The 13312-nt window shown below is 34.8% G+C and overlaps 1 protein-coding gene across 4 annotated transcripts in view; it reads right to left on the bottom strand.

Moving 5' to 3' along the window:
* Nucleotides 1-12916, bottom strand: part of nckap1 (NCK-associated protein 1) — a 45764-nt gene extending 32848 nt beyond the window's left edge. For 2 of the 4 annotated variants that reach the window (XM_088605173.1, XM_088605174.1), the window contains exons 1-3: nt 12596-12916; nt 5033-5050; nt 3423-3533 (exon numbers count right to left, since the gene is read on the bottom strand). In XM_088605173.1, coding sequence (XP_088461299.1) covers nt 3423-3533; nt 5033-5050; nt 12596-12703 — 237 coding nt within the window. In that variant the 5' untranslated portion in view covers nt 12704-12916. The remainder of the gene's footprint in view (nt 1-3422; nt 3534-5032; nt 5051-12595) is intronic. The other 2 variants (XM_088605175.1, XM_088605176.1) reach the window with 1 other exon arrangement.
* Between the last annotated feature and the right edge of the window lie 396 nt (nt 12917-13312).

The raw sequence follows: 13312 nt of genomic DNA, 5'->3' as shown, positions 1-13312 counted from the left end.
AGCAACTAGAGAGGCAACACCATTGTAAATGGCTCTAGGACAAGTTAACAATGTCATATGAAGTATGACCCTAAATCACTAGTATGATTTTGAGATTTAACAAAACGAATTTTGGAACTAAATATCCAAAGTAAGTTACGGTACCTATTCTTTAAAAGAAATACAAAGAATTTTAAACGACGTATAACACTGACATTATAATTTTGATATTGTCAAATACAAAAAATAAGGTTTCTAAGAAGTTGCACTGCACAAACATTTTACAGTATTTGGTGAAAATGTTTATAATCAAAAAAGGATTTAATTAAGTCCACATTGTCCATTTGGTTTATACTTCCACATTTTTTTCCACAGTGCAAGTTTGTACTTGAGCAAAGTTAGTAAATATTTCCAGTTAGGAATATCTATTAAATATGCCATCAGACCAAAGGTACACAAAAAGCAATCAAAAAAGACAGCCAACCTTTTAACACTTTCAAATTTGATCTTGCATTCTAATTTTCAATGCTTAAGTTGTTCTCAGGTGTTTGATGACTTCCCAAAAAATCTAAAATTTAAATTTGCAGCATGTGTTTTTACCAGAACGCAGGCTTTCTTTAGACTCTTCATTTCAAATAAGATGACTTTAGAATGTGCCGAGAAAAAGGGAACGTTAATATGTCTCGTAATTTCAAAATACAATGGCTCTGAAATAACATTTCCCCAAGAACTTTAAATAAAATTAAATATTTTCAGTGGAAAAAAGTGGCAACAGTTTTATTTAATTTTTCAAAGAAAAATAGCAGCTGAGGAATTCACCATGGCAGATAAAAACTAGTAATATGCTACCGTGACTATAAACCCTTCATCAACAAACTAAAGAAGATTTATATAAAATATACTCATCTCTTTGGAAAATTCAGGTTTGGATATCAAACACTTTTTTTTATCCTAAAATTGGAGTTCCATGTTACAATTCCTTGCATATGCTATTTTTCACTGAAATTCAGTTTCACTGTATTAGTGGTTGAAACAAAAGAAAGGATCAGTAGAATGAGTGAATGATCTGATGTTACCATGCAACTAAAGACTGAGGAATCCAAGAATATTGTGTAAAACACACAAAAGCTTTATTCTGCCATTCTTCATTGAGATCAAAGGATAATTTAAGATTTAAATTAAAAAAAGCATAAAGCCAATAACAGATGTCACAGTTTTATCATAATTTGGAAACTCTTCAGATTCCTTTATGCAGTCTTTTAAGGCAAGAGGTATGCAAGAAAATAAAATAAGTTATTTTTTAAGAATAAAAATTGAAGCTAAAAGAAACTGACTCAAAAAAGTCAAAACTTACCAAAAGAATAATCCAGAAAAAGCCAGTAAAGCATGCAAAATAAAATGTAGAACGAAAAACATAAAACAATACAATAAGATACACAGACAAAAGTTAAACATGATGCAGCAATCTTACATTCCAACAAGCAGTTAACATCATTAAACACAAACACAGCATGGTGTAAAAGTGCATGTTAAAAAGCATTTAAATAAAACACTCCAAAGACAGGGCAAGGCAAACTGAATTACTGGAGAAATCTGAAATACAACTTGACACAAATAGAAATAATTCACATTTGAATACATGAGAATGTATTGGGGAACAGAAAAAAAAACAGAACAATGAATGTCTGGTGTAATGATGTTCTTAAAGAAAAAAATAAAATAAGAACTGGACCTAATCTCTGGACCATTCTCAACAGATCTTGTTATATTCTTGTATTGTCTAGTTATAACAGCACACTACACATTAGGTTCATGACTCATTAAGAAATCCACATTTCATTTTATTTGGAAATGAAAGCAAGTTATAAAAGAATGCCTTCTCTTTTCCCTTCTGTTGTCACAATGCTACTGGTTGAAAAGATACATATATATATACTGAATAAAAAAACCCATTTACACATATCAGAAACAAAATTTATCCTGCAAGAATATTTCAAATTATTATTCAAATTATAGTATTAAAAAAACAGCCGTTTACAGCAATGTGCACTGGGAATTCTTGCCAACACGGGGTGTGTCCAGAGACAACGCCCACATTCCTGGCCTAGTATGATTTAGTCTCCACAGTAAACACAATTACTTCATCTACTGTGGGACATAACCTACTTATCTTGCAATCTATACTTTTTTCATATCAACAGCACACTGGGAGAAGACTCAAACTCTGTGAATACACCTGATGTCTTTCAGCAAAGCAATGAATATATGCAGAACAAGTTATTTTAGTGTCTGTAAGTTACTGTAGACTTAGCTTCCTAGGAGAAATGTGAAAACATCTGCTGTCAAAATGCTGCATTGCAACAACAAAGCAGAATAGTAGAACCAAAATAAAAGAATAGTTGTGTTCCTTAGAATTATAACTATTCCTGTAATTTAAGAAATGTTCCATCTTTTTCAACAGAAAGCATTTTACTTTCAGGAAGCAAAAATACACAGTACAAAACACAGTATATCCTGTATATTAATAACATTTATGTAAACATATACATGTTCGCCATTTTTGAATGTTTTAGAAATATATTGTGATTAATTTACTGGAAATGGTGCATACAGGTCATTACATAAGATAAAATCTTAAAAAAATAAGTAACCAAAGGGAGATGCTGGTTTAATTTAAGTACATATAGCATGTGTAATGTTCTTAATCCTTTCCTATGCTGGATCCTAAACAAAAGTGAACCACAATGAATAAAACTTCAAAGTAAATTCAGTACCTAAAATGTTCACCAGTTTTTCACAAGCTACTTTAACCACATATATAAAATGCTATTTGCAAAGCAGAAAATCTGATTCCCCTGTATGCTTCTTACATACTCTTGATCTATTTCCTGTATTATCACTTGTACAATTAAATTGCTTATTTAATATTTGATATGCAATGTGTAAATGTTTCTGTTAAGAATAATCGTCTGGTATCTAAATCAGTAACAATGGAAACAACACCAAATACAAACTTTTCATAGTGCTTCAAGCCCATACGTATAAAAAACAATTTTCCAGAAAAAGCATTCTGTACATAAAAACAACTCCTCTTATTTAAAATGGCTAAGCATTTCTGCTCAGGATATAGGATTGATTTTTATAATATGACTAGTATATATCTGAATACATGACTAGTTTCTCTGGTCTATATTACTGTGTGTGACAGGGACTAGAGTAAATTATTCAGATTCCAGAGGAATATAGCTGAACATCAACAAAACAACTTTGGTAACTTCCCACTGATTTGGGCACACACAGAAGGCTACAATTTTAAAATCAATAATTTTAATAACATTTCCTAAATTTCCATGTGATTTTGAAGCCTGTTCTATGAAAAACAAAGTGGTAACTAAAATATGTAACTAAAGTGTTAAGGTTCTTTTTCTGATGGAAGTACTTACATTGTTGTTGCGGGTTTCCACAGCTGGAAATTTTCTAACAATAAACTTGACAGCAGACTCAAGATTTTTGTCTATTAGATACGAAGGCTTTGCTTTGGGATCCCCACATGCCTAAAACGAAAAACAGGACAAAAACAGCTAAAATTGTCAGAGCTGTAACAACGTGGTAAATTAATACAAAGCAGAAGGTAAAAGAGTATTTGGTTTTCAGTGGATAGGTGACAAGATGAAAACGGCAAAGTGCAGGGATTTGTCACAGCTGGAATATGCAATGGGAGAAAGGATACAAGGATGCTGTGCTACGGAAAGATACTGTATGGGAAGTTTCAAAGCAGTTAGTGCAACACAGCGGTGGGTGGAAAGACTCACTCCTACTGGAAGAAAAGGTGCGCATTTAGTTTTCTTTAGGGTGCTATCACAAAGCTGTGAATAAATAAGCAAACGTGCAGCTGAGGTAGGGCGGTATATGGTTCATATGAAACTGCACATGCATTTTGTGTTATTTTGTGAAATATCCAAAATGTCACTCTGTATACAGAAAAGCAAATAGAACCACTCTGTGTCCACATAAAATACCACTTCTACACCTACTGGACTGCATACTGAACACAGGTACATTGGGGGGAAAAAAGTGCAGAAAAAAAGAAAAACAGTTTATTCAAACCACACTTCTGCTTTCACAGTTTTGACCTATTATGAGGTTTAATTCTTAAAACATATTAATAAGAGATAAGAGTCTCTTTTTAGCTGAAGACCTATCTTTTTAAAAACATCCAAATTATGTCAGCATTAGAAAGCAGTGAAGACTACATTGCCCAGAAAAAAAAAAACATTTTGTCTACTTACAGCAAATACTGATTTCAGGTATTGCTAACATTTTTGCCCTGAAATAACTTCCAATCTGCAGAATAGTGCTGAACAATTTATAGCTGACAAACCAAGAATATTTTATTTACTGCAAAATTGGTGCTATTTATTTAAATTAACAAATCTGAACATGATCAAAAAGCTCCTGTCATATTGAGAGAAAGGACCTGAGAAATCCCGTTTGAAAAAAAATATTTTTTTTATTACCACTACAAAATCCCCTACCATACATCGCATTATTGTTCATGTGATTCCAACCAAGTAACCAAGTGATCACTTACCACAAGCTTGCTTTTAGTTAATAAGGAAGTTGTGACAGTAACATTTTCCCCATACACCATACAGCACTAATTGTCACGTTTTTCTCATGTCAACGAAGTAAAAGATCTCTTTTGTACTCATTACTTTTTAATTAAAAATATATTCTGTATAAAAATTATATAACTGAAGGTCAGTTGACATTGTGATAAAACCAATTTACCAAATTGTGCATCAAAAACTGCTAAACCTAGAGTTAGTTCTAGCAAAGCAGTTAATGTCTTATCTATATATAGTTTTCATGAGTCAGACAGAAAATCAAAAACAATGTGCCTGGTTTAATTGGAGTGGCCTTGCCATTAAATCTAGCTGGAAATTTGTGAGTTACATAAAGAGAAAAGTCATGGAATATGAGGCTGATCAGAAAGCAGAAGGAAGGGGAAAGGGGGATTGAGATTTAAGGGAAGGTGAAAAGCTTTGCAAACCTTCCAAACTTGTCCTTGCTGGGGAAGCATTGTAACAGAAAGAGAGAAAATTACACATAAACACAGGTTGCCAGTATCTAACATGCATATCTAATTCAAATGATTAGCTTTGGGAACTGACTCTTTTATAGGTTATTATTATGCTAGAGAAAACAAGGATTTATTCTTTAATAATGTTCAGTGCCTATAAAATTCAATTAAGGCATTTGATGTACTGCATGTTCCCACAGCTAACATACACACCATGCTAGATCTAGCAGTCTTGGAACAGTGTGTACTTCTAAATTCAATCCACATTTCACAGAGGATCAGGAAGTGTGTGATTAGTAAAAGGAACACCACATGCAAGTAAAACAAAGGAGATTGATACAGTAGTTTCAATCAAGGCCAATGCATATTACAAAAACCTAAAAAAGGAAGAAAAAAAACAAAAATAAAGAAAAAATGTTTACGAAACATGTTTAGCTTAGATGAATCAGAAGCATCACATAGGACTAACACTTCATGCTCCCAACCAGTAGATAATTATTGAAGGTGCATAGCTCAGTGCCATCTATGTATAGATGCACTGTTTTGCAATTTGGTAACCACCCTTTTAATTGCAAATTATGGTGCTTTTTTTTTAATTGGATAAAAGTCAGGATACATATGTGAGAATCCAAACCATTCCCCCAAACCCCTAAATTTCAGCTATGGCAGGATAATTGCCTTCTAAGTTAAATGTTGGAATCCCAGTTTATCTAAAGCAGTAGCACTGATCTGTAAATAATGCTTGTAGCTGTGGGACTTTGAAGCAATGGTAAGATGTGATAACTGCTTAAAATGTGTTGTCGTTAGAGTGTTTAATAATCACAATTTTGAATTTTGACTATGATATTCCTCAGCAATGTAGTCTACATTTTCTATATTCAGCTACAGTATTGTGTAACTATTTTTTCAAGTTTTATAAAGTTATTTTAAAAGATGTTGTGCATTCGGTTATAATATCTAGCTCTATTTTACTTTGGTGTGTACATATCCTATGGATCTGTTGCAACCGATCATTTACAGTATGTAGACTTCCTTAATATCAAAACTATTAAAGGAAACACAGGAATTTACATCCTTAGGTTATGAACACACCAAAGTAAATATAAAGCCAGATATCGTATCCCCAAATACAAACAATAATGAGCAAGTTTAATCTATAAAACATCTTTTTATTAGGTTTTATAAGCAAGATCTTTTAAAATATTTCCAAATATTTTTACAGATGTGAAATTAAGTATTTTTTCTAAAATCTACAATTGTATAATCCTTTTGCAGTATTGTTCCAACCTGCTGACTTAAACTTCTCTTTAAACAGTAATTTGATTACAGTTAGATAATACAATCATTTGTCTTATTTAAATACAAAGGAAAAAACCTTAATGTTCAGGCTCACAGATGCCCACACCAATGATTTGTGTAGAAAATCCACTGTGTTAAAACAATGAAAAAAAATTATTTTGGTAAATGGCACAATGAGACTACAAAGTGTTACTGGTTGAATGTTACGAAATTCAGTTCTGGATCAAAAGTTTAAAAAAAACACTCCCTTTGGTACATTCTTATGCTACCGAAAAATCATAAAACAGAGAAAGCTTTTCTAGAGGCTATAATTTGCATGCTACAGTGTGCTGCATTACTTACAATCCCCAATGGCAAGAAAACATTTAATAATGCAGATCAAGTGTGGTCCTGTATAAAATATCATCCTGAGATCACATAAAATGATAATTATTACTTCTCCATCAGATGATCAACTGATATTGAGATGACAGCACTTTCATGAAACATGAGGCCTTCTTCAAACAAGTGAAGATATTAAGGGCCTTATGAAGGTATCTCCTTACTTAACGTATGAGTATAATTTTTTAAAAGATTAAAGCAATACAACATGTGATGACTGACTGAAAATGAAACAAACCAACATTGTCGGGCATTCTGCAAAAAGTCTATTATTTAACTAAAAGGCAAACAGTGTACAGCTCCTAAAATCAATAATTTTGCCAAGTGGACTAATACTTTATAAACAAATCTGATATTTTAATTCATATACCCCAAATCTCTTCTTCCGTCTGACCTTTCTGCAATATAAATAAAGTCAATCATAGCATCAATGCTTGGGTACCAACGTAGAATCCAAGAGTGTGCTACTTCAGCAGCTTAGCTGAAGGGAAACCTACAAGTGACAGAGATGTTTTGTGTGGTCCCTTTTAATAGTCATCAAATCCATGCACCACCTAGAACTTCGTCTTCAATAACTTCTAGATCTCAAGACTAGTGAAAAATTTAACTAAAACAACATATTAGTCCTGAGTAGAAAATTCCCCAAAAGCATGACAGCATGGTAAAAATGTGTAGTTGTGAGTTTAACAGGTTTGCATGCATGAATGGTACACTGATGATTCTATATTATAAAAAGTACACTTATACTTTTGACCACTGATTTCCCTGCTAATCACATCACATATCCATGACTTACTTTGTCATCTAGTATGTCTAAATCTTTTTGATTTGCCTTTCTAACTTGTACAGTTTTTGTCAGTTTTCCTATTTTAGTATCATCTGCAGACTTCGCCCGTTCAACAATTACCCTACACTAGGATGTAGTTTTCTTGATATAAATAAGGAAAAATGGTGGTCTTAATATGGTCTCTGTAGTACTCTACCAATAATATTACCCCGATTTGAACATTCACATCTTGTCATCTTGCCTGCAGTCTTTGTACATTACCCAAACACACCTATTGCCTGAAATGCCCAGTGTTTTTTTGTGTTCAAAGAGCAAGACATAACTTTTCTAAATACATGCTGACTATCCCCCAAGGGTCTCTTTGCACAACACACATAGATTATATATGTATTTTAATATTAAATATATTTCATAGTTAATTTTTTGTCTTTAGTCTTACCAACTCATTGATTTTGTCCTCAGGAAACACCTGAGTTTTTCTTTCTTAGTCTGCTTTTCTGATATATATAGCTTGTTCTTTGGAATCTACCTGTACAGGTGCAATTTAAATTTCAAAGGATATACTGAACCACTGATTTCCTGACCCGTTTTCCTCCTGCTGGCTTATTTGAAAAGATTATATTGATATACATATTCCCTGAATTATTGTTGTATCTCCACTGGACATTGAGCAGGGTAAATCACAGGAAAGATTTCAGTGATTTAACTTGTTGCTCAAGGGTGCAACAGTGGAGAACCACCTGGAATTTGAGTCACAAGTGCCCAGTTCTCAATCTAGACCCCTAAGCATTCTTGCACAAGCTAAAAGGCTGTACGTAACGTCCACTGAAATGGTTAACGAGCTGCCCATGCAAGGAAACCCTCAACTCCGACAGTCTTGAAGGAGTTCTATGAAGAGGATGGGCCAAAATTCCTAAATGCCGATGCGAGAGGTTGATAAAAGTGTTACAGGAAATGTCTAGTGCCCCTAGCTACTGAATCTAAGGACTCACACAAGGATATTTAGTGTTGGATCACTTTAGACATGAGACAGGCCTAGGGGGTTCACAAACCTTTCCTTGGCACCTGATTTGAGGATCTGGAGCCTATCCTGACAAGAAACGGGCACTGAAATGGAGGGCTGGCTATACCCTTGATGGGAAACCAGTCAATCACAGGGCAAACAGACACGGACACGCAACACACTCATGCCTCCCAAAGAGCAATTAACCTACCAGCCTATCTTTGGACTGTGGGAGGAAAGCACCCAGAGGGAACTCACATGAATACAGGGGGAACATACAAACTCCACTCAGACAGCACCTCAGGTTTGGAACTGAACCCAGCTCTGTGAGCAGCAATTCTAAAATATGCACTACCTTGCCACCCATGATGAAAATTATGTCAGAAAAAAAAATCTAACTGCACCTTTTCTAATAGTTAAACCAAGCTTGAGGCAGAACTTTTTCAGTAAATTTTGGTTTTGTTCTGTCAAGTGTCTGACTGCCTGCCAGCTGTGGGGCACCAGAACAACTAATCAGAAATGATGTGCTGAGACTTCAAAAATATATCTAGAACAAAATATGAAAACAAATTGGATCTGAATCTGCAGTCATGACCTGTTGAAATCTTAAAGATGTCACGTCATGCAGAAAAAGGACAACATGTAAATATGGAAATGAAACAGATATGCAAATGACAGTTTAATGTGTAAAAGGAAGGAAATCTCTTGAAGAAACTTATCATTGGTTCAATTACTGAAATTACTCTTCAAACCCCTGTAGTGCACAGAATACTAGTAGCCTAATGCTGGAAAAGTAACTTCTTACTACTGTAATCATTCTTAATGTCCTGAAAGAGAGAACTGCTGAAACAATGTGGAACAACACACAGTTGAACAAAACTTCATCCATGAAATTCAAATATGAAGTTATGAAATTATCTAATTACACAATGTGTAAATCACTCTTTTCTTATGATTAAAATAAATAAAAAATCACACACTGTATAGGTCAGCACATGGCAGTGAAAGGCTAACTCACTGAGGTGTTCCATGGCTCTTAAGGCTTCTAGAGACTCTGCACTGACAGCCTGCTCAGCTCACACTCTCTCAGCATGAATATAACCCACGGCATTTCCACACTTGGGTGGAAAGATCAACTGGATCTAGTCCTTTTGCAGACTGAGTTGTTAGATACTAGACCTCAATGGGGCAAAACTAATTTAAAAAAGCAGGCACTCAGCATAATCTTTTTTTAAATAAAAATGATATTTTTATGTAATGTATAATTTATACAGAATACAGATATTAAAAAAAAACAATTAATATTGTTACAGCTTTAGGTGACTGAGAAGTGTCTCTTAGATTTTAGATAATGTTTGAGACACTTGGAGTAAACACTTCTTCATAACCCCCAACTTGTAACAATATGCTCAACCTATTTTTATTAACCCACCTGAACAGCAACAAACAGTTCTAGCTTGTCAGAAACTTAGGTCACTTTCAGGCTCATAGTCATGTTTTATAAGAACTTAACGTATTTGTACATATAAAAAGTTTTATGAGCAAGGTATTAAACAAAAGTACTGTTTTTGGTGTTTGTCCTTACATATTTGAAAAATTGTATTTTTTTTTAATTTTCCTAATTTTTAATCAAGACTTTATTCAATACGCATAAACCGGAAATTTTAAAAATTAGGAAAGCTCTCACAGTCAATATCAAGAAATTCAAAACTGACAATCTGAAAAATAAGCATAACATGGATTGCCTAATGTGTTCTATTAGCTTGGATCCCTTTTGGCTGGAAAATGTGCTACAATTATGTGATTTCTGCATGAAGCTTGCATACAGTGTCTGTGATGCTTGTGGATTATCCAAATCTGCAGCTGTCTACTAGTTGACACAGTATGGTGCCCAAAATGGCAGAATATGTCAACCAATAACATTACTAAGGTAAATAAAACAAGGAAATGTGCTGTTTCTTTTGGCATGGCATAAGCTTCAGACATTCAGTTTTTTAACTTATCAATCAAACAGCAAGATCAAAGACGTTTTTTTTACCTCTATGCATATAGGTAGCCTATGTACGCAAAAGCCTTTAACTCACAAAACATCTCACTTTGCTTTATGTAGTCTTTTGACCATTTGCATTCCAGTAAGAGTAAGATGTGGAGTACTATACTAAATGTGACTATTAAAAAAAATCAACCTCATATCTAAAACAATGTTGCAAAAGATGACTGGTAAATATCTGGAACTATGCTTTATTTTGTTACACTGAACATTAAATATGTGCCTACTTTTTTGACAAACAGTACATAATATTAAGAAAAACAACTTCTGACCAAACAATAGAAAAAAGAGCACATTGATTATTCATATAGACTACAAGTGCCAAAAATAATGAAAACATTAACAATGAAAACACACAAAATATCTCTGTACATGTAGGCTATCTTTAGATAGGTTGTGACAGGTTGTTTCAATCACACCCTTTTAAAATACATTTTGGTCCACTTCACATGACCACAAACAAATGCACACAACAGAACCTGCTAGGATATGTACTCTGTAAATTGCAGTTAACAGGGACACATTTTCCCCCTAGAGGTTCTGTAGAGGAACATTAGCTTTTACCTCATTCATGTATTTTATACTTTTATTCTGACGATTTAAACCAGTCAAAACTAAAATTCCTGGCTTTGTTCTGCAAAGAAGTTAGAAATTAGGTTTTGACACTAAAACTGGAAAAATTAGGGAAAAACACTTATGGGCCAAAAAAGAAATACAAAAACAAGTAGGACACTACAATACAATACAGGTGTATTCCTGAACTTTCTGCATGTTTCCAGACATAAAAAACTCAACACCCTACATATGTGCTGATTCACTTACATTAAGCAGGATAGAAGTATTACCTGATGCAATGTATGTCTTTCTTCCTCTTGTATCAAATGTAAATTCTCTTCCTTTAAGCCCTACCCCATTTATATGATTATAGTGCTTTTTGTTTAGTTTTTCAATTAAAAGTATTGAGTAATTTTCATGTTAAATATAGAAACGGCCCACAAAGTTCTAAAAATATTTCCTGTATTTCATGCATTTTTTCCAATGGGATTTAATCCAGAAATGCTATAAGGCGTTAAATCAATTCTTATTTTATAATTCAGCAGCTTTCCAAAATACACTGATACAAAATATTGAGGTGCATTGTTAGGAATCTATGGGTAAACTACAGCTTTAAAAAAATATACGGTTAAGTGTACATTTTATTCATTGATTCCTCTTGCACTAATATATAACTCGAGCGATTTAAAAAATCTGTCACCTACTGCCAACCATGAAATTAAACAAAAACAGGACGCAGTCTAACGCGTTCCTCCGCTGTCAGCTCTCCACCAATACGGCTTAGGGCATTAAAATCACCAATGAAGCGCAATGTCAATTTTTATACAAATAAACTGACAAGCTAAAATGTTACCGTCCATTTTTTTTTTTGGAGCCCACATTAATGCTACATTGCCGTGAGGATCTTACCAATCAAAACTATCACACAACCACGCAGCGAGAAACAATTATGTCGCGATTTCTCACGCTGCGGTCTCAGTGCAAACAAGTTGTTTCACTCTCGCTGCCCATCGCTCCAAAGCTTCACAACAACTGGAAACGCCAACCATTCTTCTACATGCTGACGTGCTACACAGCTCGCTATGTACTACAAAACAGCGAAGGGGCTTTTAAGCTCGCGTTTTAAACACCATACCGCGGAGAATGAAAACACTCTGCCAGCAGGTGAAAAAAAAACCAAAAACAAAGATCTGCCAGATTTAATTCACAGACTGGCCGCCAATAACAAGAATCAAAGTAATTTCCTCTTTTCAGTACACTGCTTGTGTTACATGCCATTCCAGGCCTTGGGTGCATTCTTCCTGTCCATATCCCCATTCCCAGGCTCTGCAGAGTCATGTTGCAATGCCAGCTATGGCTTCCAAACGTCTAGGAAACAATGATGCTCACAGAACACTTTACCGTAAGGACTGCGACCCCCCGAAAACAAGCACCCTGTGCCTTATAACGCTACCTTACCTTTTTGATGTTATAAATGCGGGTGAGCATCCCGATTCCCCTGTCGTTGAGGATGGTCAGTTTCTCCGCCAGCTTCTGCTGGCTTGGCTGCAGCACACCCCTCGACATGCTACTTGCTTAGTGTTTCACAAAACGGAGCACGCCGTAAAACCTTCGCTGTGTAGTGTGTGATTCGGACCTATTATGACCCCGAGCGTCTTAGTGTTATTTTCTTCCCATATTATGGCTAAACAGCTTCGCAAAACTCCCCCCGCTCTGCCCTCCGCTGTCTCCCTGTTTTCTCTAGGTGTTGCCCTGACTCTCAGAACGAGGCCGTTTCCTGCAACACCGACGCACGTCACGTGACTTCCATTGCACTGATTTCCGCCTCTGTGGTCCAAATTGACAGCCTGTTACTAGCACAGTGTTTTCATACCGCAGATAATGATTCGAATTTTAAAATGGCCCACTACTTCTTAATTTCAGTAGGGATTATTTATAAATATACACAAGGCGCTGACTGTGGTGCTTGTGCCCGTTACATTGGCTTCTTCTCTGTGAGATGTTCCGTTTTCCACCAACACAATACGCGTTTATCCTGAGCAAAGCAGCTACTGAAACTCCGAGGCACTTTATTTTCCTAAATGGCAGTAGAAGACTGCTTTACAGACTTACCATTATCATATTTTAATTGATTTCTTTATCATGGGTCTGTAAATAAGAGGGCCTTGCAAGAAA

Source organism: Lepisosteus platostomus, chromosome 14 (genome assembly GCF_059453375.1).
Source record: "Lepisosteus platostomus isolate fLepPlt1 chromosome 14, fLepPlt1.hap1, whole genome shotgun sequence".
Lineage (NCBI taxonomy): Eukaryota > Metazoa > Chordata > Actinopteri > Semionotiformes > Lepisosteidae > Lepisosteus > Lepisosteus platostomus.
The sequence above is the reverse complement of the archived record's forward strand: the minus strand, read 5'-3'. Positions and strand labels throughout refer to the sequence as shown.